Genomic DNA, 25895 nt, shown 5'->3' on the forward strand with positions numbered 1-25895 from the left:
AATGTCCAACTTCTCCACCCAAGACTTTGTCGAACTGTTTGATGAACCATCAAACGTAGGCAAGTGGAATCTACTAGCTGCACAGTGGGTGTCACCATCATGATAATGTTGGTACCCTCTGTGATGGTCGCGGGGTCTACTATCCCGCTGGAGCTGGACAAAGTCTCTGAATGAGAGAGCCTCCTTGAACTCCTGCCCATAGGCCTATTATTCTGCAAAATAATTGCCCATATGACCGAGCTCTGCCTCCTGCTGGGCTCCGGCCCCCGTTTCTGCTCCTAAGAAAGTGGGCATGGTAGAGCGTGTAGGGGCATGTGAGGCCACCTACTGAGTAGTATCACGCTGCTCTAGCAAATGGTGGGATGCACCCGATCCCTCACCAACCTGGAAAACCCGTGGGCTCTCACGCTGTCTAGCCTCTACTGCCATGAATCTCTGCCCCATCACCTCAATCTGCCTCGACAAATCCTGCACTGATTTGAGGAGCATGTCCGCAAATCTCTTCCCATCATCATCTGCCATCGGATCGTCCTGCTATGTGTCCGCCACAGGCTCCTCCTATCCTGCGTCCACCACAGGCTCCTCCTGTTCTACCTCTACTACTGGAACACAGTCTCCCTCTCCATAGGTGTTCTCCAACCTACGCCCAGCTTCTCTGTACCTCCTACCTCTGTAACAAATGTAGGGCTTTTCCCCCAGTGTCATAGATTCCTAGCTCCACAGGCTAAGCCAGATCTATGCTCTGATACCACTATAATATCCCTTATCAGGAATATTCCTCAAACACAAGCAAACTCCAACCAGAGATGGACTGGGAGAGCATTTACCAGATATGTCGCCTCTCAAAAGAGGACGAGATCTGGAGGCTACCTGGCCCTTTCCAGACTCTGTCTAAGAGTATAGGAGAAAACACACTAGTGGTATAGTAGCCGAGAAGCTCAAAGAGATAAAAATAACAATGGTGCAACATATAACAATATAACCATAAGCAGATACTCAAGAAATGCAGAGAGAGATGCTAAGCCATTTTATTATACTGAGTAATATAATGAGTACAAGAGGTGATCAGAAAGATGGCACCTCGACTTGCACAAGGCAAGTGAAGAAATACACTCAGAATAGCAAAGGAATGACCTCTCTTTGAACTGCGTCCAAGCTGCTGGTGAACTGTCGTGCTGCTGCTGCTGCTAGAAATCAAATGAGGATTTGGGGTTGTAGCCTGTTCCCCTCCTCAGAAAATGTTGAAACTCTAGAATCGGACTCTACTCAGGAAACCCAGAAAACCCAGAAAGCTTTTCTGAAATGGCCGACCCTCGAAAATTACCCCTTTGAGGACCCACGCAATCCCTCAAGGCTTTGCGCTGCTACTGAAATAAACCCACCACAACTCTGCCTGAAACTCAACCAAAATCCTCTGATATGCAAGGGTTGATCCCCTGCTCAACCTCCCAGCACAAATCCCCCTACAAAACCTCAATTCAGAACTGCTCCCAGAAAGAACTGCGTCATCCCTCTCAAGACTGCGCAGTCATCTAAGATGCTCAATCCTCCTGCCAAAACGTTGATGAAACTACTGCAAAAATACTGATGGAAATACCTTGCCCGAGCAGGCACTCGAAGTCCCCCGGGGCTAAGGGTGAGATCTCCGAACGGAGACACTCAATGCACTAAACAGTGCTGCAGACTAGCTAAATAGCCAGCATGCTCTAAGTCGAAGTGACTAGCTCAAATGCACATAATCGAATGCCAAAATGAGGAGGCTCCTCTCTCCTTTATAGCGTTGGCCTCTCTCAATCCCAAGGCTCACCTCCTCCAACGTAGCTTCCCTCTTGCCACGTCTTTCTCACCATCTGCGCAGTCACTCCAAGTGTCTACGTGGGCCCCTCCTCTACGTGGTTCTTTGGCCCCCCCTTCGCTCACCTTTTAAGTTACAACGTTGTGCTACGAGGGAGTGCCTTTATTCATGAAGTGAGTATGTCCCCCTCTCCTCACCTTTTTATTTATAACTAGCTATAGAAAGCAAAACTGAGCAAAATCGAATATTCCAATTAGCCATGGCTAATTAGGAATATTACACATAGTCACATAGCAAGGCCTTGACTACCAGCACTATCCACATGATCAGAGCACAATGCTGGTGAGATCAATGATTCATAGACACCATAATCATTGTCTCTCAAGGTACATACTCCACCCGGGTGTTCACCAAGTATGACCTTCTTTAGACTATTAATATCTTGGATAGCTAGTCCTCAAAGAATATCGGTCCACGACTACTCTTATCTTGGATGCCCTATCTCATCCTCAAAGAGTATCGGATCCCAAATGATTACCCAATCCTCCATTCTATGCGTCTATCTCTCCCTCTCAATTAGGGAGGACATATCAATTCCAATAAAGGAATTACTCATTCCTACAGAAGAAATGTACCTAAGCTCCCTCTTGGCTTAGGAATTTCCAAGTTTCTTCCAGGTAAGAAACTAGTTTTCAGGCTCCCTCTTAATTAGGGACCTACAGCAGCTCCTCAACCAGCTACTTGAAGAGCTCCTTCCTTTAATGTCATGAATCTCTTTGTCAAGGAGTCTTCATCTTTTGTAGCTTCTTCATACGGTACAGACCATCCATCACTTTCATCCATGGGTCAGTCATGTCTTTATTCCTTTCATCAGAAAGTGATCCATTAGTCTTCATCTCCTTCTTCATGCCAAATTCTCCGGAAGGATCTTACATACTTCTATATGGCCCTCGAGGAAGACATCCACAGTGCTTCCTTTGGCAACCCTACATAAGCCCATCCAGTTATTTGTTCCAAAATAAAGAAATGAACACTTAAATCAAAATTACCTTTGTGATGGTCTTTCATCATGACATCTTCCAATGTGCATCAGCATCCTGCATACATGTTGACATATCTCCCAAAGATATCCATTGTCAAGGGTTTCCATCCTTTCCAGACTTTCATCCGTTTTCATATCTTTCGAGGAGATTTCCTAGTCAAATCTTCTTAGTCTTACGGATGTTGATTGCCTTTACCATGGTTGCATATCTCACGATCTCTTCCTTCCTTTCTTTTCACGTGATATTCCCAAGAACTTCCAATCAGAGTTCCTATTGTTGTTGTCAACCACCTCATTTTCATATGAGGACATATTATGTTGATTTCATCTAGTGTGACCTATGCTTTCCTGCATCCTTTCAGAGGAGGAGATCCTTTTCCTTTGATCATGCTTCTTAAGATAGAGCAGTGATCCATGTCACCTGCAACCATACAACATGACTTTATAATATTTAATACAAGCATACATACCTCATTTACCTTTCGCCCATCTAGGCTTCTTTCAGCAGCTTCCTTGATTGAAAAGATTTTCAAACCCTTGATCTGCTTCATCTCTTATGTCATCATACCATCATCCCATGAATTCCACAATTTGGAGTTTCTAATGAAACACTTGCTTCCACTCTAGATCGGTGAATGCTCCGATGACGATTCCATTAGAGAATCTTGAGGATCTTGCATATCCCTACCCACCAAATGTTTCCTTTTGACTTGATGTATGATGATACTTGTCATGGATGACTTCTTCCCTTTCTTAAGTTTCCAATGAGGTTCCCAAGAGCTATATCCTTCATAGTTGTTTATCAGACATCCTTCATGTTTCCTATGGCGATGTCACAAGCTCTTACTTCTAATGCTTTTCCTCTTCCTTCGACTTCATTCTTTCAGCTTCCTCCACTTCTTTAGTGAAATGGACTTCTCCTTGATTCTCCTTGTTATTGCCCTTGAACTTAGGACAATCTTTCCTGTAGTGCTCATAGCATTGAATCTTAGCTATGTTCTTCTTTTCTTTCAACAAATGTCTTAATACTTTTGCCTTCAACCTGTCTTCTTCTATCTTGCATAGATACCAGAAGTTGTTGAATGGGATAGCTTCCTTATCCTTATAGATATTTGTTACCTTGTTCATCAGTTAGTGTATTTAGAACAATGATGGTTATCTCCTTATCATCTCTCCTAGATCTTGTAGTTGAAATCTTATCAACATGTCCATTCATCCTTTGATACCTTCAATTTTGTGTAGACCAAATCTAAGTGATGTGACCTTCGTTATTGCATCTTCAGAGAATAGTTCTACCCGTTTATGACATATATCTCTTTGATGTCTCCAATACTACTATATGAGGGCACCTTTCATAAGAATCCCTTTCCATGTATTTAGAGGAGACCTTTTCATTGATGTGTTCAATGACTTCACTTTCTTCAAGGACTATGTCTATCCTCCTTTTCCATGCAAGGAATTTCGATGACCCAACCAATGTATAGATCTCCTTGCAAAAACGAAGTCATTTTACCAAATTTGATTATAGAATGAAAAATACTTACTTGACAAGTGAAGATGAAATCATCAGCTTGATCACTTTGACGATGGTTGAAGAAGATGTATTAGTGCTTCTGTTGGATGATCTTCTTCCAAATGAAAAACCTTTCTTAAATAAAGGAGATTGCTCCTTTTATGATGTCAACGCCTTTAGATCTAGCTTCCTTTGTTGATGGTGATTGATGAGGATGTTTTTTATGCTTCCTCAAATGATCTTCTTCAAGGATAAGGATGAGATCCTTGCTGCAATGATAGGGAGCTTGCCTTATAGCTTTTGAAGATGATAATGCCTTCTCCCCTTCAAGATACTTTGACTTCTTTGGTAGTGAATGAATGCAGATCAAAAATGCATCTAGGATCTTCAAGATGATGTGATCTTAGTCATAGAAATGCTTCTCTATACTTTAGGTTGCCTTGCCTTGTGGATCTCTTCATCTTGATGAGGGTCTTTGTGATCTTTTGCTAAAGAGTATAGGATCAATACTCTTGTTGGTGTAGACTTCTAGTTCCCTTTATTTGTAGATCTATTTGCCTTGAGTAGTAATAAGGCTTTGGCCCTGATTATTTGATGATACCAAGACTTCTTTTGAAGTAGACCTTCTTCTTTGATCTAGGGTTTGATTCTTCAATGTAGATCCTTCACTTTGCTTTGATGCCTTCCTTGAGTGTCTCTTAGATTAGATACCCTTCCTTAACTGTCGCCTTAGCTCTAATACATTGTTGAGAAATGAGAAATCTAGGGCATTAGCATTAGGTGATTTCTAACTGTGGTATTATTAAAGCATCAAATTGTACTTATATACCCTTGCCTGATCTCTGAATTTCTGTTATAATACCGAGGCTTTCCTTCAGAAATTTGAGCCACTGTTAATAAACTACTTTGTTGCTCCCTTATCATCTTCCTTGTTGTCCCTTCCATCCGAATACATCTGTCCTAGAGATTCGAAAAATCTGAAATATGTTTTTATGCGAAGAGCTTGCCCTTGTATATATAGTAGTTCACCCTATAAATAAGTTGATTTGAGCATCGAATAGGTGTGTCTCTTAAAGTGTGAGCCAACAAGAGTTTGTTTTCTCCTCTTTGAAGCCGGCATGTAGAGAGGACTGTGTGCTTGTCGTTGGAGGGTTATATAGACTTATATACAATTGACACATGCCCAAGAAGGGCTTCTTCATACATGACATTGACTCTTTGACTCAAATGATAAATCTTAAGGCTCTCAATGGGAGCCAACTAGATAAAATCTCTTGCTCATGAAACCCATGAAGCAAGCATCACAAAAATAATTTTATTTTCTTCTTTACATCATTTACAAAAGTCACAATTACATGTCATTATGAAAACCGAACCCAACACCCCCAACAACTTCGCTCCAATGGGTGCATGTTTCCCTTGTGGCTCGCATTTCTTTATGGGTGGCCCCCACGTTACACTAGAGGCTGGATTTCCTCCTCCATCTTCTAATCTTTGGGCTCACTTTTGACCAAAAATACATGTGGGGCCTTTAGAGTCTAAACCCACACTTCCTAAGTGCTAATGCGAATTTAATCAAAAATGGGCAAAATTGATATTTCACTTAGCAATGTTGCTAAGTGGGAATATCAAACCTTACCAATATTTAGCAAATCTTTCAACTCCATATCATCCCAAGGTGTCATGTCCCTTCTCAAACATATTAGTCACAGGGTGCAGCTACACATTTTTGGCTCCATTTTTGGCTTAGGAGGAGGACCCCACACTTAGACTTAGGAACTATAGGGGAATTCGACTTTATTTTTGCAGCTAGTGGAATGTGGGGGCCACCCACATGAGTAATTCGAACTTGGCCATTCGATGACCTTGGAGGGAATCGAATGGGTGGATGGAGGGACCCACATGAGGCTAAGGGAGCCTAAGATGATAAAAGGAAGAGGAGCTCTCATTTTCTACCATCTTGATCATTTGCAAACAAACACACTTGTATGCTCTACTACATAGCGAGTCTATCGATTGTTTAGCCACGAATCTCTCAAGCAGGAGATTCAACCTATTCTTCGAGGAACCATCTGTGTCCGCCCTAGGGAGGTTGTTGCACAGGAATTTCAGGGAGTTCAGCACAGTCGCACACTTCAGCCAATAGCGCAAAGAAGGGGACTGTGTATTTCCTGGGCAGCCAAAAACACGCAAGAGGAGATAGAAGCCAGCAAGGAGGTTCATTGCTTGCTGGGAGTTCTGGGAGCTGAGGAGGCTGTTGTTGAGGGCATTTTCATTAGGATTTGCAGCCAGCTAGACCGTGCATCAGCTGTACGATTTTCTGGGCAGAGGGATTGCGCAGAGGCCTCTGGCAGCAATTTCGTGGGGCTTGGGAGAGCAGTTCATCTTGGCCAAGAGCCATCTAGGGAGCAAGGAGTTAGTTAGCACAGGTAAAACCAGCATTCCAGTGGAGTCTTCGAAGGGATTTGCAGGTTGTTTCCTGCAAGTCGAAATTGGTAGCAGCAGCTAGGGAGAGGCTCCAAGGAGGCCGAAAATCCAAAGTCAAAACCAACGAAATTCCCTTCTTAGCTTTTCTGGGTTTTGTCCAAGGAGTCCGAGGTTGAAAGGATATAACTTTCTGGGCAGGTTTTTGGCACATTCCAGCAGGTCGAAGTTCAGTAGGACAATAGTTTACTAGGACAGTGCAATGCAGAGTGGTGCAGCAGTTGGGCAGTCTTCAACTCAGCTATTTCTCACCTGGGTTTTGTCAAGCTTGTCCTTGAGACAAGCCCAGGTGCACCATTCCATTTCATATTGTATCTAGCTCTCTGATTTTATAATAATATGGCTCAGTAGTTCCAGATTTGCAGCATTTTCATGGATGTCTAATGCATGTTTTTATTTTATATGTTGTTGCACTATTTATTTGCTTAATATCACTCATATTCCTACTTAGGAACATTACACAAGGACTAGGCACTGGCCTTGTCATTTTGGTGATCACTCAAAAATTTATGCCCAAACCCTTTTTCGCTCTCCTATTTCTGATTTCAACCCTCTTAAGGTCAAGCCGCTAGCTAGGGCTAGGGTGCGAGTTGACCTAGAGGTGGAGTATTGGCTTGTGGAAGGATTCAACATTGAGGGGAGACTTGATTGCCTCAAAATCAATTCCCTTAGTGGCCAATCCATCCATTCTAAGGCTAAATTCTCTTGCCCAAGGTACACTTCTCCCTAAGAAACCCTAGTTAGTCGTAGGATTCAACTTAGGGGCTAATTAAAGGTTTCTTGTTCCATTTGATTGCTAGTATTCATTGTTGGAAACCTTTTCTTGGCCTCTTGGTTCTAGGCTTGTCCTTTTGGCTTGTTATCTCTCAAGCCCTAAATCAATTATGCCCTAATAAGACCTTACTAGAGGATGTGAGTTCTCTTTCTTTGCTTGAATGAGCATTGTACTTACATAGAGCCATCCTCTATTAGCCTATCTTGTCAATCCTTGAACCTAGCACACCTCTCATAGGTGACTTACCTAAAGGGAATCCTCCCAATGGTGAAAGTCCATAAAGAGAAAGAGGTAGTGGCTGTGGTGATAGTGGACCACACCTCATTGTTGTCCCTTAGTCTAGCTTTTGCCTTGCAGATTACCCCCTTACAAGGCCTACTAGATTTTGAGGCAACAGTACTTATTAATGCACTTCTTTCTTATACAAGGATCTTACTGAGGTGCCACATATATGGGATAGAAGGAGAAGGTCATAATGATGCTTCAAGTACTAATACTTGTTAAAGAAACAAGCATTACATCATCAAAAATTGAGACAACCTCCTTACAAAGTTGGGTTATAGGGTGTTACAATGATTTGACATATAAAGTTGGATATTAGTTTTCTGTAATGAATGTTCTCAAGAAGATTGAAAGTATCATTCTACAAAGAAGTAACGTAATTGCAAAGTAGAGCGATAGTAGCCCAAAAACTAGCATTCTCGCAATGAAACAACTTCATTAGGAAGTTGGTTAATGAAATTTTGCAAAAGAGAAACATGTTCACTAAACTTGGAAAAGGTGCCATGTAGAGAAGCAACCTTCTTCTCATTGCATTTCTAGATCAATTCTTCTTCTTTATGGTGCTTCAAAAGAAGCAATGTTTTTTCTTCATGGAGTTTTCAAAGGAGCAATTATTCCTAATCATCAAGGTCAGCAAGGCAAAAAAATATATAGGTATTTTGCAACCATTGATATTGTGGGCAAAGTTGTAGCACATTTAAGTGGGGCACATAGAGTGCAAGGGCAACCATAAAAAAATAGTTGCCCTTCAAAAGCTGTCTTAGGATAGAAACATTGTCCACCCCTTGAAATTGTCTTTCAAATGGTAGCAGAGCAAGCTCAATCAAACCACTGCAAACAGATATATCCTTGCCAAAAAAAGGATAGTGATTTCCCATCAGCAAAATAGGCAGTTCTTTAAGGTCAATTTTCAAAGACCAAATCTCCCTCAATATTTTTCAAAACCCCTATTATGGCCTCATTTCGGAAATCTCTCAAAATTGTCTTTCAAATGGCATCCAAGTAAAGACAATCAGACAACTGAGCAATGAAATATTCTTGTCATAAGACGGACCATTTTTTTCCGTCAACAAAATGGGCAATTCTTGAAGGTCAACTTTTAGAGACCACCTCCCTCATTACAACAGAGAAGTCAAAACCTCTATCATGTCCAATTTTGGAAAGATCTCAAAATTTTATTCAAATGGAAGAAGTTGTCTAGCAAACTGATATCTATATCTCCAGAGACAATCGTCAGACTCTATCAGTGTTTTACAAACCGGCCGTTTCGATACCGAAACGGCCGAGTCGAACCGAGTTGATTGCTGGAGGAGTGACCCGGCCAAGTAACCGGTCCGGTTGACCGAGTCATGTGTGACTCGGTCAACCCGGCCGGATCCGATTTGACTCGGCCGAGTCACAAGGGGACGGCTGGGCAGGTCAGCGAAGTCCATTCTCAAGCTAATAAGGACTGTTCTTGTAGACTTGCACAACTGTATGAGGCTTAAAACTCTGAATCATTTAGCTCTGTGATTGGCTTAGTCAATGAGATCCGTTTTGCATTTATTACCTACTTATTGCACTGAAGTATTGATCCTTTATATACATCATCATCTACAAAGTTCAAACTTCAAACGTGGTCTTCTATTCACAATTGAATTTCCAAGGTGACTTGACAAGCAGATTGAGTAGGACTACATCATCAATCATTACTTCAGCAGTGCCAGTGCCTCCAATAGTAGCAGTTAGAAATTAATGGTAGGCACCTTCTGACAGTGTAAGGTTCAGTGGCTTATATTGCAGCAGTGAGAGGTTCATGTTTCATTGGTTTGCAGTAAGGGTATTCACATTGCAGTTGTGAGTCTTGATGATTCTAAGTGAAAAGACAGAGGCACTGTATGTAGTAGCATTCCTCTTATTGGCTGAAGCTGAAGATTTGTAGAAGAATATGTCTTTGTCTATAGTAAGGTTATCATCATCGGAATTGGTCTCATGATCAGGAGTTCATTTACATATTCTGGCTTACTTCATCAACAGTCCTTCATTCTACGATAGGGGGCAGTAAAGGTTTATGTTTCATCATTGTTGTAGCACTCTGGAAGGTGCTTCATTGCTATATCTGAGCAGCTATAAGACGCATGCCAGTAAGCCTCCTTGGGCAGAGGTTGAGATATTTTCAAGGTCATAGAGCTGACCTAAGACATCTAGCTCTGAGCCTCACTGCTCGCAGCATATTTGTTGATACATCCTTTCGACACCAGTGCAGCAGTGTAAGATTGAAAGCAGCTTGGCATAGTTGATTTAGCAACTGCGCCATGAGCTCCCTATTGCATATTCATTCGTGAGCATTGCAGTGTTTGTGTCGAGGGCAACAGTGGTTGTTGTATAGTGACAATGTCAAGATTGACAGTCAAGGTTTAATGTACAAATTGAACAGAAGCAAAGAGCCTACTTTGATCATATGTTGTCTTCCATCTATATTATAATGCTGTGTGTTTGGAAACATGAATGAAAATCTTTAAAATTATGTTTAAAATATTTAAAATTATGTTTTTTAATAAAAAAAATAAATATTTAATGTATTTTTTACAACGACCGAGTCATTGAAATCGAGCCGGCCGAGTCATTACCGTTTCGGAGTCGGAGTCGGAGTCGATCCTCGGCCGAGTCGGAGTCGGAGTCGGAGTCTTAAAACATTGGACTCTATACACCTGTTTTGCATGACAAGATGATTGTTCTAATACTATGTTAAAAAATGTATTAGGTATCATTACTTATATGTGATTAAACATACTAAACCCAATTCACTAAATGACCACACATCATAAGGAAAAATAACCCATAATTCACAATTGTTCAGGTACAATAAATACCTGTCAAGGAATATCGATAGTGGTATATATTTGCTCAAATGAGATGAGTACAAATGAGTCTTCGGCATCATTGTAAATAAGTATTAGGGTCACTTATGATGTGTCCTAACCTAAGGTGTGGTACCTTGAGAAGGCACCCATTAACACCAATGTGGTCAACCACTGACCACTAAAGGTGTATAATAAATTACTTTTAACTTTTGAGGAACAATGGAGTCAAAGTCAAGGCTAGCCAACATAGCTCTAACATCTGACCTGTAAGCATTTTGCCCAGAAAAAGTAGTTAACCATCAAAAAATACATTTGCCAATGGTAAGTTTAGACTTAGGTGGCCAAATCGACAGAACTTTCAAAGGGTTGCACAAAGATGTAATGCAAGATGATGTGCATGAGGGAGTGTGATGTATTATTGTTGCAGCATAATTAAACAAATAATGTTTCATATTATATCCATTGTTTTGTGATTCTCATGCATGTGTATTCAATCCAAATATCACCATTCATCATGTGTATCTAAAAATTTATTGTCTAAATTAGACCCATTTAATTACTCCCAATGATGTTTCCTTGCAGAATAATTTTCTCATAATCATCAAATGCTCTAACAACAACAAAATTGATGGTCTACATGAAAAATGTTTTAACAAATATTCAAATAATGAAGAATGTATAATAAATTATCTAGACAAGGATAAAAGGTACAAATGAGATGGAGTCCAGCTCACCTCCTCTTCCAATTCACGACAAATTAAGGCAGTTCTCCATCTAAGATGAACCTTAGATTGGCTAACATCTGTGTAAATATGATCTCCAACATAGAGAATTTCATCTCCATGGATGCCCAAAGCTGTTTCAACCATTTGCGCACTACCACCAGAATATAGCCCACCTAGAAGACAAATCAAGCCCCTCACAAAAAGTGTTCTGAAAAGAGAATCCTAAACCCGAAATTTAACAGTGATTAAAAAATTGCAGTCCATAACAAGACATTTTTGAACTTCACCCAACAAGCATTGCTCATGCGAATTAATTAATTTATATCTGAAATAACAAAATACACCTAGTTCAAGCTTGAAACTTACTGTGAAATTCAAGCAAAATCAAAAAACTGTTAGCTTCATCCATTGTCATTTTGTATCAATGATTTATAGGAAAAATATAATCTATATATGAAAAAAACAGGGTTCTTTAAGCAACCAAGTTAACATTAAATGTTTCGACGTTGTTCAGATTTTTATTTGATAACAAGAACAAGAGACTGAAAATTTCAAAACTGAAATCCTATTGCTGCAACTGGAATTTATTTTTCTAATTGTTAATTGTTTAACAATTTAGCTGCTACAGCAAATATCAAATAAATCACACTACAACCTTCACAAATAAAATATTGCGGAAATAATAGCATTGGAAACTAATAAAATCTAGCACACACAATAAAAATGGCACCGTTATTTTTGGACAATTGTCCGTGGAAAAACCCAACTTGGAAAAACCGGTGCAGCAGTGAGGGTTTTTATTATTATGCAGCAGTGAAATCTGAGTACAATCTGGATGCACAAATTGGCAATCCACTACAAGAGAAACTGGCCACAAAAATTAGTGAGACAAATTTTGTCTCACCCGGCACTGATCCAGCTTTGAAACTACCTTTGAATGGGCTCCACGAAACCCCTACGTCAGACTCTATTTCAAGCCTACACAGGCACTAGAATGCTTTGCCTAGAACTGCAACTGATCAAGCCATCTGCCCAATCCAACCTCTGAGAATGACTCGTTGGCACCTTCTGGAAATCTTCCTGGCCTCCAGCAACTGAATCGACCCTTTGTCTGGCCAAATCGAACTCTGCCTTTGAAGCTTTTGTGTTGTCTTTGCGCAGCCTCGCTGAGGACACTCAGCGCTCCTGTAGCTGACTATCCGGATCTGGAAAATCTCCTCCGGACTCACTGTCCCTACCCCTCACTAACTTTGCTTCGATCTCTAGCTCTCCAGCAACTATTGTTGCTCTCTGGAAATCGATCTACAAAGGAAATCAAAATGTTGGTGTATCTTCTCCAAGTGCCCATCGACTTCTTTTTATAATCCTCTGTTGGGACTCCAACAGCCAAGATTAAACCTTAATCAAGGGCTAGGATCATCTTGAAGTTGATCCATGCGAGTTTCTAGACTATTCTCAACTTGACTTGATTAATTTGGACTAATTAACCAGTTTTCCTAAGTTTGGACTTATGAAACATTTAAAAATTGGTTAATAATCCAATTAGGTCATCTCTTGGAGGAATTTCCATAAACGATTTCTGGGTTTTGGAGATCTCATGTATTCTAATCTCTCCTCCAAATTTCGTGGCTAGAATGCATCCGATGCTACAAAAACTAAAAGAGACAACTTTTGTAAAGTGCAATGTTCCAGAACAAAGTAGAGTCTATAAATCTATTACTTAGTATAAATATAACTCTTCAAAGCATCTTAGGGTTCTTATATGGGTAAGGTATGAAATAAGCTTGAAGGCTTGCTATACAAATCATCTTGAACTTTGATTCATCAAAGTCAATGCAAGTAAGGAAGGTAGGACCCCACCACCCCCCTTCCCCGCTTGCTCAAGGTAATGGACATTATTCGTAAATTAGATGTAGAATACAAACACTAGTGAGAAAGAATTAAAAGACTCTCAAGAGGAAAATAACCTTAGATTTTGACTTATTGAATATCATCTAACAATTAAGGAAGTTAAGATGAATTTTTAATTCTAAACAAATTACCACAAATAGATCAACGAAACTTCTAAGTACAGTACAAACTGGAAGTGCAAGAGCTACTCTTGTAAAAAGTAAGAAAAAAATAGATCTAATATCTAAGAACAAAGATCTCAAATATAAGAACAAAGTTGAAAGAGAAATCTACCCAATGAGGGAGAGATACAACTATGTGCATATTGTTGAGAGTCAAAAACCTCCTAAAAAGGTTAAGTAGAAGGGTACAAGGGAGAAAAGATCATGAAACATTGAAGTTGACACCAAAGACAAAGGAGGAAAACTGAGAGGTACGTCCCTCCTCCAAGTCAACAATCTCAATGTGCACCTCTCATATTATCTGAAGCTATAGAGAAGAAATTCCATGGATTAATGTTAATTTTTGGTATGTTCTATGCTTAAGAGAAATTTACTTCAAATTTCTTATTAGCCCAATATCAATTTCCAAATTAGCAATCACATCAGCATGATAGTAAAATGCAGATAGAACATAAACATAAAAAGTAGAAGACAAGCCAAGACAAGAGGACACAAGATGTGGCACTAGCCAGGGACAAACCCCAATGTGGGGAAACCCTTGATCAATTCTTCTTATATTCTTCAATAATTCAGCAAAGAGAGAGAGAGTACAAATATACAATTCTGTAATTTTATGACAGCAATAGCAAAACCCTAACCAGCAAAGTCAAAGCTGGTCAAACAGGTCAGATTTGACCTCTAATCAATCTCGGTCAATGCTCAGTCAACTCGGCCTCCAACAACAAGAAATGTCAACCCAAAACAGTCTGAAAATCCAGTCAAACTTCAATCAACGCTTGGTCAAACCTGCAGTCAGCTCTTTGAAAGTCAACACTAGTCAAAGCAGGGTCAAGTGTGGTCAAAGTAGCTGCCTAGAACTGTGGCCTGCCAAGGAGAGGCAGCCTAACCCAATCCGCAAATAAGAAGAGTCAACACTTGGTCAACGCTGTCCAAAAGTCACCCTACAGCTTCGGTCAAACTAGGTCAATGCAGCCCTAGATAGAAATCAAATATCCTCCTTTGCACATGTGAGAGATGCTTCTCCTTTATGCGTACCCAATCAAGTGAGGAGAGAGAAGGATGTGAGGATGAGATGGTGAAATGATGCCACAAGGTCTCCTCCTTTTATATGCAACGTTGAGGTTAAGTTGGGGTGAAAATGATTGTTTTGCTTGTTGGCTGATCTTGACAAATTGTCAAGAATACAAATAAATTCATATCTCCATGAATACATGTTGGAATCGGATGATCTTTAGATCAATCCTACACCTCTCGAAGAGAGGAATCCAAGAAAAATATCAGTTTCCATAAATAAGGTGACCCATATGGAGTTTGGCCCTAGTTGCCAATTTTAACACTCCCTCTCAACTAGGGAGAACTCCATCTACTAATCCATCTGTATGTCGGTACTATCTTTGCCATCAACGCACTGCTCTGCGCTGCCCTGCTTCGCTGAACTACGAAGAAGAAGAAGAAGTGATCGAGAATGTATCATACCATTCTCTACTGACCCGAAGTCAGTCCCAGATAAAAGAGAGTGTCTCATATCACTCTTACTAACCCGAAGTCAGTTCCAATAAAGAGAGTGTGTCATACCACTCTTACTGACCCAAAGTTAGTTCCAATAAAGAGAGTGTGTCATACCACTCTTACTGATCTAAAGTCAGTTCCAATTGAACCCAGATCAATATCATCCTAGCATACAAAGTACGGTAGTACACGATGCGTCCATCGGTAGTACTATGGTCCCTATCCTCATTTCCCTATGTTGATTTGGGGTAGCATCAGATGTGCTCTAGCCACGAAATTTGGTGGAGAGGTTGGGGCACATGAGATCTCCAAAACCCAGAAAGGGTTTGGGCAAATTCTAAACAAATTAGGAGATATTAAAATAATTAATATTTTTAATGGAGTCCCTAAGTCTAAACTTAGGGAAAATCAAATATGAATGTGTATTAATATGAATCTGTGTTAGAGTGGTCCAAAAGACATGGATCAAGCCAGATCTAATCTTAGCCATTGATTAAGGACTTAATCTCGACCGTTGAGATGTCAACAGGAAAAGTATAAGAGGAGGCTTGAGGGTCACTTGGAGAATACCTCAGAGTGATCAGTCATTCTATTCTCTAGAGTGGGGTTTGCTAAGAGAGATAGAATTAGTGATTAGGAGTTGCAGCTAAGGGGCATTGAGTACCGAGAGACAGAGAGGCAGAGATAGTGCCGAGAGAGTAGCACAGAAGCTGGCGAGAGTGACGCAGAGCCAGCCAGGGCTCACATAGGGCCACGCAGAGGAAGACGGGAGCTGCGCAGAGCCTCAGGGAGGCCAGCGTTGCTGACGCAGGGGGGCAAAAGGCTGACGCAAGGCCTCCTAAGGCTGACACAGAGCCATCTGGGGTGACGCAAGGCTAACGCTGGGCAGAGAGGGGTTGACGTAGTCCAGAGAGAGGGTGACACAGGGCTAACGCTGGGCAGAGAGGGGCTGGCGTAGTCCAGAGAGAGGTTGATGCTGGGGTTTCTGGGGCAGATTGGTGCTGAGGAGCTGCCGGAAGGATTATCCGAGGTTTCAGCCAGGAGATTTGTCAGAAACTAAGAGGTATTACTGCCAAGGAAATTCTCTGTTAGGTAGGCCAGTATCGGCACCCATATTGTACTCTGATATTGCTTAATAAGAAAACCCTCAGATAGTTGCACCGGTTTTCCCGCATTGGGTTTTTCCGGGGACATTGGTCCAAAAATAATGGTGTCATATGGCGTGATTGTTTCTGTTTCTTTTCGTTGTTGATCTGTAATATGTTGAGCATGCACTAATGTTTATTTTCAGTATTTACATTGTAAATAACTTGTTAAGTAACATAACAAGTAGGTAGGAATAAATCAAATAAAGTGCATGGAGGGTTTCTAACCAAGTAAACTTAGAAACTTCAACATGGTATCAGAGCGAGGTTGCAGATCACAGGAGGACTAAGGACATTAACCGAACGGAGCAATAGCATCAGAAAACAGTTGCCCCGAGGTGACAGAAGTTGTTTCTGGCAGAGCAACAACAAAGGAAGAGTGACGCAGTGCCTGCATCATCAAGGGTGAGCTGGGAAGAGGCAACGCAGAGGCTAAGGAAGGCAAAGAGAGCCTCACGCAGAGCCACGCAGAAGCTGGGAGGGCTGACGCAATTGGCTGAGGAGGTCGGGTTGCTGGTGTCGGGATTGCGCAGAGCCTAGGAGCTCTCACCTTCAGGTTGCTGGGGTTTAGAACATTGTGGGAATATTGCAGAGTGGAGCTGGTGAGGCACTGTAGTCAGAACAGTACCTGACAGAGCAAGGTCAAGAGGAGTTGCTACCGAGGGTTTCTAGCCGAGGAACCCGGATCAGTGGTGCAGATGCACAAGACGATCAAATCAGGGGGCATCTCGACAGCGGCAGAAGGATTTCCAGGAGGGAAATTGAGACTTAGAGGGAGTCCAAAAGAGAACTTCCAGACGGGAAGTAGAGGCTTGGAGGAGTCGAACAGAGAACTTCAAGGAGGGAAGTAGAGGAGCATCATGGCACTACACAGAGCAAGAGACCAAGATAGACTGGACGGAGCGTCGAACTTCGCAGTCTGGAAGACCAAAATCTTATCCGTACTTGATAGAAATCATGTCAAGAACTTCGCCTTGAAGGTAATAGCTATCCAGGTCGAACCCAATGATAACGACAAGTACGAGGAGGCAATGGCGAGGGCCAAGAGCATCATCCTTGATGGGATCAAGGATCATGTAGTACCACATATTGCCGAGAAGAAAATGGCATATGAGATGTGGGAGGCTCTCAAGAAATTGTACCAGCATACTTCTATGCAGAGAAGAATGCTACTTGAGAATCAGTTGATGTTGTATCAGAGGAAGAAGGGAGAACCGATTGACACTTTCCTCGGAGGACTAAATGAGATCTGAGATCAGTGGACTTCTATAGAAGCCACGCCGGATCAGAAAACTGGGAGGTATTTGTCCAGAGTATACTGCGCAGAGGGACTCTCCCACCTTGGGACGAGATGTGGGCGTCTCTTCGCCAAGAAGAGATCAGACGACAGTCGAAGATGGGTAGCAGCAGCAAGGGGATCAAAGTCAAACAGGAGGAGGAAGATGTTGCCCTAGCATCTAAGGGAAAGCAGGAAAAGCAGAAGAAGAAGGATCTCTCCAAGATCAAGTGCTTCCACTGTGGGGAGCTGAGTCACTATGCAACCCAGTGTCCAAGGAAGAAGAGTAAGGGAGAGTCTTCCGAGACTAAGGCAGCACCAGCAAGGGCAGAGAGGGAAGTTTTGACAGACGAGGACTGTGCCATGAGTGCACACGCACCACATGAGCGGAAGTGGGGAGACATCGAGTTGTAGTCAGGCGAACTACGGGCGATGAGGGGCAAGATCCTCGAGGTACCCAGCCTCTTGGATTAGACCTTTCTACAGGAGCCCCGAAGATGAGTAGCAGGACTGGCTGATGTGGGTAGAGACAGATGCAGATGAAGCGGCAGAGAGAGCTACAGTGTAGGAGTCCCAAGACAGCGCAAAGCTAGCAGGCTGTAGTAGTGCGAGAGCCACAGGAGTGTTGCACCAGTGTAGGAAGGCACAGAGAGGTGTGCAACGGTACGAGATGCAGGGAGTTGTTGCAGCCGTGCAGAGGTCAAAGAGGGAGCACTTGTCAGCGGCAGAGGGAGCTTCAGCATCAGTGGATGTTTGTAGCCCAACAGGGAGGTGAGTTGGGAGATCAGTTACTTCTCAGTAACTGACTTGCAGTGCAGCAGTGGGCAGCACAATGCAACATGATGAGAGGAGATGCAGTGCGGATGCAGTGCTGGGAGAAAGGACTAGCAGCAGCACAGATGCAGGAGTTGTTGTCGTACAGATGCAACAATGGCAGTGACAGAACCATGGGCAGCAATAGAGAATGCAACAGTGCAGAGAATGTTGGGCAGGAAAGCCTAGCATCAACACAGGTACTGATGTCGAATGATCATAGTAATACTCAGTGAGGAGTATTGTTAGAGCACAGTCCTCAGTACGAGCGAGTGTAGATTTTGGGTAGCATCGGATGTGCTCTAGCCACAAAATTTGGTGGAGAGGTTGAGGCACATGAGATCTCCAATACCCAAAAAGGGTTTGGGCAGATTCTAAAAAGATCAGGAGATATTAAAATAATTAATATTTTTAATGGAGTCCCTAAGTCTAAACTACTTAAGGAAAATAAAATATTAATGTGTATTAATATGAATCTATGTTACAGTGGTCCAAAAGACATGGATCAAGCCAGATCTAATCTTAGTCGTTGATTAGGGACTTAAACTCGGCCGTTGAGATGTCAACAGGAAAAGTATAAGAGGAGGCTTGAGGGTCACCTGAAGAATACACCAAAGTGATCAGTCATTCTATTCTCTAGAGCAGGGTTTGCTAAGAGAGATAGAATTATTGATCGGGAGATGCAGCTGAGGGGCATTGAGTATAGAGAGACAGAGAAGCAGAGATAGTGTCGAGAGAGCAGCACAGAAGCCGGGGAGAGTGACGCAAAGCCAGCCAGGGCTCACGCATGGCCACGCAAAGGCAACCAGGAGCTGCGCAAAGCCTCAGAGAGGCTAGCTTTGCTGACGTAGAGGGCCACAGGGCTGACGCAAGGCCTCCGAGGTTGACGCAGACCCATCCAGGGTGACGCAGGGCCAGTGCTGGGCAGAGAAGGGCTGACGCTGTCCAGAGAGAGGTTGACGCTGGGGTTTCTGGGGCAGATTGGTGCTGACGAGCTGCCGAAAAGATTATACGGGGTTTCAGCCAGGAGATTTGTCAGAAACTGAGAGGTATTACTGCCAAGGAAATTCTCTGTTGGGTAGGCCAGTTTTGGCACCCAGATTGTACTCTGATATTGCTTAATAAGAAAACCCTCAGATAGCTGCACCGGTTTTCCCACATTGGGTTTTTCCGGGGAGATTGGTCCAAACATAATGGTGTCATATGGTGTGATTGTTTCTGTTTCTTTTAGTTGTTGATCTGTAATATGTTGAGCATGCACTAGTGTTTATTTTCAGTATTTACATTGTAAATAACTTGTTAAGTAACATAACAAGTAGGTAGGAATAAATCAGATAAAGTGCATGGAGGGTTTCTAACTAAGTAAACTTAGAAACTTCAACACCCTACTCATTGGCCAGATGAGAGGTACTTCCCATGAGTCCTAGACTGCATGGGTAGAATATCTCAGCAAGGGAAGGATGAACCACTCATCCTGCCTACATGTCACCACGGGGTATCACAGGGGAAGGTTGAACCACTCACCCTGTACATAGCAAACCACAAGGGGAAGGCTAAAGCACTCACCCTATGGTTGCTCATCGCTCCAAGAAGTACCCCAAGCCCTCGAAGCTCCCAAAGCTCAATGTCCATATCATACAAGACCCTCATAAGAGGGTCTCTCCACGACTCCTAGTCATTCTCGGAAAGTCAAGAATTTGACCTTTCCCAGGGGCTTCGTCAGAATGTCGGCAACCTGTTCATCAGTCCCAATGTGATGAAGCCTTATTGCTCCTCGTTGTACTATATCCTGGATAAAGTGGTACCTGATATCGATGTGCTTAGAGCGATCATGAAATACGGGATTCTCTGATAATCAGATCCCACTCTGGTTGTCGCAGAGGATCACAGTGGTATCCAGCAAATGTCCAAACAGCTCACTGAAGAGCTTCCACAACCAGACAGCTTCACAGGAGGCCATACTCGCAGCTATGTATTCGGCCTCAGTGGTGCTCAAGGCAACCAACTTCTGCTTCTGCTCATCCAGGATATCGAAGCAACACCCAAAGAGAAACAACACCCATAAGTGCTCTTGCGATCCACCACACTGCCTGCCCAATTAGCATCAAAATAACCATGCAGCCTCACATCTCCAGTAGTGTATCTCAGGGCATGAGTGATTGTGCCCCGAACATATCTCAGAAGATTCTTGGCACCAATCCAATGAGAGTGATGAGACTGCAAAACATATATCTGGCCAGGAGTTCACCAAGAACATCAGTGCTCCTATGAGTTGACGATACTCAAAAGCATTTCCCAGTTCATGTCCGGCAGCACTACCGCATAACTTCTTGAAGTTAAGCTCCATCGAGGTAGTCACGGGTTTGTAGTCCACCATCCCAAATCTTTCCAATATTTTCACCACATATTTTCCTTGAGATAGGAAATTTCTCCTAGCTTTTGCTAGACCACCAACCCTAGGAGGTAGTACATCAGTCCTAGATCCTTCATTTGAAATTCGGAAGCCAACTCCCTCTTACATTTGTGAATGAGAGGTTCGGCACTAGTCATAAAGAGGTCATCCACATAAAGCACCAGTATGAGAGGTCTATTATCTTCAACCTTAAAGTAAAGGTTTGGATCGGCTTCACTCCTAGTGAATCCTAGCTTCATCAAATAGCTATTGATCCTCTCATAACAAGCTCAGGTTGCTTGTCTCAGCCCATAGAGAGCTTTCTTCAACCTGCATACATGAGATTCTCGATCATGAATCTCAAACCCCTCGGGTTGTTCCACATAGACTTCCTCTTTAATCGAACCATGCAAGAAAGCGATCTTGACATCCATCTGATGTAGGTTCCATCCTTGCAAAGCAGCAAGGGCTATGATCGAGTGGATGCGGCGTATCAGGCAACACGTGCAAATATCTAATCATAATCCACACCTTTTTTTTTAGAGAAGCCTCGAGCAACAAAGTGAGCCTTGTACTTTTCTGCACTCCCATCAGCTCCATGCTTGATTTTGTAAAGCCATTTAGAGGTGACAACTGATTTTTCCTGGGGTCTAGGGACCACATTTCGGACATCATTATTCATAATGGACTCGTATTCTTCATTCATAGCATCCTTCGACACTTGATGTTTCACGGCTTCTTCGAATGATGAAGGCTCGTTTTGAATGATAGTGCTCATAATGGTCAAGTATCCCTGATACCTGGTCAGCTTCTTGCTTTCACGAAAAGTCCTCTTTGGTGCAATATGTCTCTCGGCATCTTCGAGAGTCCCCCTAAGCCATGAGGGCCTCTTCCTAGAGGAGGAGGATCAATAGGATCCATAGGTTCTTCAACATCTGACATCGTTTCATCTTCTTTTTCATCCAGCGTCCTGGTGTCAGCTTCTTTATCCTTCCTTGGAATAGGAAGGTTGTCAACCTTGCTAAGAGCCATATCTTCGTCAAAGGTGACATCATGACTTATCTCAACTTCCCTTTGACCAGCCACATAAATTCTATAGCCCTTAGAATTTTCGCTATAGCCCACAAAGGTTCCTTTCTTTACAGATGCACCCAATTTGCTTATTTCCTCTTTCGGCACATGAAATTATACGAGACTTCCAAAAATTCTAAAATGAGAGACATCGGGTTTCTTACCAGTGAACATTTCTTCGGGTGTCTTGGAGTCCAATCCTTGATGAGGGCATCGGTTTTGAACATATACGGCGGTATTTGCAGCTTCGGCCCATAGAAACTTCGGAAGCCTTTCATCATGGAGCATGGCACGAACAACTTCCACAATCATACAATTCTTCCTTTCATCCACACCATTCTGCTCAAGAGTGTATGGTGTTGTGGTCTCCCTCTTAATGCCAGCATCTCTGCAATAGTCATGGAATTCATTAGATTCATACTCGGTCCCATTATCAGTCCTCAATATCTTGATTCTCTTCTCGGATTGATTTTTGATCATCACTTTGAAGTGACTGAACCAGGTGATGTGTCCTTTCTATTTGGACACTCCCTCGCATAGTGGCCAAATTTATTGCAAACAAAGCATCTTCCCTTCCACCCTTAGATCCCGGCTTACCTTTGAAATGACCTTTAGACTCAGAATTATTTCCCCTTTTGGCATGAGAGGAGAAAGTAGTGGGGTTGCCTCTATTTGAAGGCATTTCTTTCTCCACCATTCTTGTCTCTTCTTGAATGCATCTCGACAACAATTCTTCAAACCCTGGAATTCGGTCATTATTGAGAAGAGTGGTTCTAAATATATATCACTCGGATGGGAGCCCTCCAAGGGTTGTGATAGTTAGTTCCCTGTCAAGAATGACTTCTCCAATCGATAGAAGATCATTCTTGATCTCAGTGATCCTTAAGAAGTAGGATTGAATATCCTCATCCTTGCCCTTCTTAATATCCTTCAAATTATTTTTGAGGAACAAAACTTGATTTGCATCACTAACCTTAAACATGCTTACCAATCTGTCGTACATCTCCTTGGAGGTGTTCAAATTGGAGATGTAGGCCACCAGACGCTTGTCAATGGAATCTCTAATAATCTTCTTCGCTTTGACTTCACCCCTAGTGTACTTGTTCTTTGTACCAGCCAGTGCATTTTATGGAGGCTCCGGCATTTTACCCTTCAAATAGTCCAACACTTCTTATTCTTCCAATGTCAGATCAAGAGACATCTTCCATCCGTGATAGTCAGACTTCTCATGGAGATTGTCTTCGGCCGAGAAGTGGGATGAGGAACCCATTGAACCTTTTGTCCTTTCCAACTGTCTTCAGTGGTTGCTCTTTCACTCTTGCTTGGGCTTTGTCTTCACTTCACCTCTGATACCATGTTAATTTTTGGTATGTTCTATGCTTAAGAGAAATTTACTTCAAATTTCTTATTAGCCCAATATCGATTTCCAAATTAGCAATCACATCAGCATGATAGTAAAAAGCAGATAGAACGTAAACATAAACAGTAGAAGACAAGCCAAGACAAGAGGACACAAGATGTGGCACCAGCGAGGGACAAACCCCAATGTGGGGAAACCCTTGATCAATTCTTCTTATTTTCTTCAATAATTTAGCAGAGAGAGCAATATAGTACAAATATATAATTCTGTAATTTTATGATAGCAACAGCAAAACCCTAACCAACAAAGTCAAAGTTGGTCAAACAGGTCAAATTTGACCTCTAACCAATCACGGTCAATGCTCAGTCAACTTGGCCTCCAACAGGAAGAAATATCAACCCAAAACAGTCAGAAAATCTAGTCAAACTTCAGCCAACGCTTGGTCAAACCTGCGGTCAGTGCTTTGACAGTCAATGTTGGTCAAAGCGAGGTCAAAGTGTGGTCAAAGTAGCTTCCCAGAACTGCGGCCTTCCAAGGAGAGGCAGCCTAACCCAATCCACAAATAAGAAGAGTCAACGTTGTCCAAAAGTCACCTTGTAGCTTCAGTCAAACTAGGTCAACGTAGCCTTAGACAGAAATCAGACTTCCTCCTTTGCACATGTGAGAGATGCTGCTCCTTTATGCGTACCCAATCAAGTGAGGAGAGAGAAGGATGTGAGGATGAGATGGTGAAATGATGCCACAAGGTCTCCTTTTTTATGCAACGTTGAGGCTAAGTTGGGTGTGAAAATGATTGTTTTGCTTGTTGGCCAACCTTGACAAATTGTCAAGAATACAAATAAATTCACATCTCCATGAATACATGTCGGAATCGGATGATCTTTAGATCAATCCTGCACCTCTCGGAGAGAGGAATCCAAGAAAAATATCAGCTGTCATAAATAAGGTGACCCATATAGAGTTTGGCCCTAGTTGCCAATTTTAACAATTAAACAAACTAGGCTAGGAAATGTTACGTTGCCTAGAAGAAATAGCTCATTGCTAGGGTTTGAAGGAATTCAATTGTCTACTAGCATGACATGAACTATCCCAAGGCCTCAGACAACGTCTTCACAAGGGTCTTGTGAAGGTAGGATGGATCACTAGGAGAAGGCGTACAACCTCCCATCTTCACCCAAATCTCTAAGTAGAGACAGTGCTACTCTCAACTTGTCAGACCAATGGTGCTCCTAATAAAGTTTGACAGAGCATGAATTATGTGCAAAAGGGTGTGTGAAAATCATTTGGTAGAATGGCAAAGGGATGCACACAACCCTCATCTTCATTGTGAGATGAAATGGCATTTCTTGTAGCAAAGCAGATAGCAATAGGATTTTTGGATATTGTGGTAGGAGATGGGATCATGGAAGGTGATGTGGCAAAGTTACCTATAGTGGACTTTACAATCCTCAACATACCATTGGTTCATTAGGTAGGATCTAGATTTTGAGGAGTGAGAGAGTGACCAAGTGATGTAAGGAAAAGAGTAAGGCTCACCTCCCAAATAGTTGAAGAGAGATGAATGTATTCGAAAGTGGCCAGTTCAAAGGCGGAGAAATGGGAAAGAGGAGGCCCCTAGTGAAGGTGGGATGAGTAGGCTTGTGGGTCCCCATTATCGAAAAGGATAGTGGTTTGACAAGGAGCTAGTGAGGTGGTTTTTTGTTTTTTATTTTTTTTTTGGGGGGGGGGGCAAAGGAGGGTATACGGGCAAGTAAACTCGGAAGTAGAAGAAGGGAAGGGCATCGTTAACTAGAGGGGTCAAGATCATTGATAATTGAAAATAGATGGAAGCCAATTCTAGTGGCCAGGATACAATCCATTACACTAGGACCCCTATTGTGAGGGTGACACTTGAAACTATTAGAATCTAGATAGCAAGGAAATACATTTGAGAGACATAACACATGATTTTTCAAAATGTAAAAGGCTTTGACCATAAACTTAAGTAGTCCCAAGGAATCCTTAAATCCTATGAAGCCCCATTGAAGTCTCTCTCTAAATGCTCTTTGTATTGGCTGCTCCAAGAGTACGCTCTCACTACAAGATGCTCTCACACACACAACCTATGCATACAAGAATGAATTACAAGGGTGCCTTCGTCTGCCTTTTAAGCTTTTCGACTCAACTATAATTGGCAAGTTTAAATTTAGAAGTCGGACTTGTGATTGATTTGTTAATTGAGTCCCACTGACTCTTCTAACACGTCCTTGCCTCAATTAGACACTAAGGCTCACTTGTCTTTTTCTAAATCTAAACTCACACTTGGAGATCGACTTAACTGCCTCTCCAATTGTCACCATGATCCGCAATGGATCATTATATTGTTTTCCATCCATCTTGATGCTTTCAGAGTGTAAAAAGTGGAGGAATGAGCTCATAGGACCATTTTTATTGGCGGGACATAGTTTGGCAAAATAGGGTCTGAAACCTTCCGGTAGTGTTTTGAGGCATCAAACGACATTTTTTGGGAGTAAAACTTTGCCCCTTAGCACTACAACTTCCCATGCTATTCTACACACAAATCTTTCCAACGGCGCAAGAATTGCGTCAATCGAGTCCGCATGAGAAAGTTATGCCACCCAGAAGTTGACCTTCCTATTTTCACCAACATAATTCGAGAGGATGCCACATCAGCTACCATTATTCATGAAAAAGGGGTTAGCCATGTGATTATGATGTAGAAATCTCTAGAAGAGTCTATATTGTAACTCTGGTTAAGAGTTGAGGAGTCAAACCTAACCACTTGTAAGTTAACGGGT

General features: G+C 42.2%; 1 protein-coding gene across 2 annotated transcripts in view; it reads right to left on the minus strand.

Annotated features, from left to right (window-relative positions):
- Positions 1 to 25895, minus strand: part of LOC149169286 (HAD-superfamily hydrolase, subfamily IG, 5'-nucleotidase) — a 296089-nt gene that overhangs the window by 162619 nt on the left and 107575 nt on the right. For both annotated transcript variants that reach the window (XM_089428627.1, XM_089428629.1), the window contains exon 12: positions 11469 to 11632. In XM_089428627.1, coding sequence (XP_089284753.1) covers positions 11469 to 11632 — 164 coding nt within the window. The remainder of the gene's footprint in view (positions 1 to 11468; positions 11633 to 25895) is intronic.

The sequence above is a fragment of the Pinus tabuliformis genome, chromosome 4_2, assembly GCF_031772625.1.
Source record: "Pinus tabuliformis cultivar Carrire ecotype Pingquan chromosome 4_2, CPIR1, whole genome shotgun sequence".
NCBI lineage: Eukaryota > Viridiplantae > Streptophyta > Pinopsida > Pinales > Pinaceae > Pinus > Pinus tabuliformis.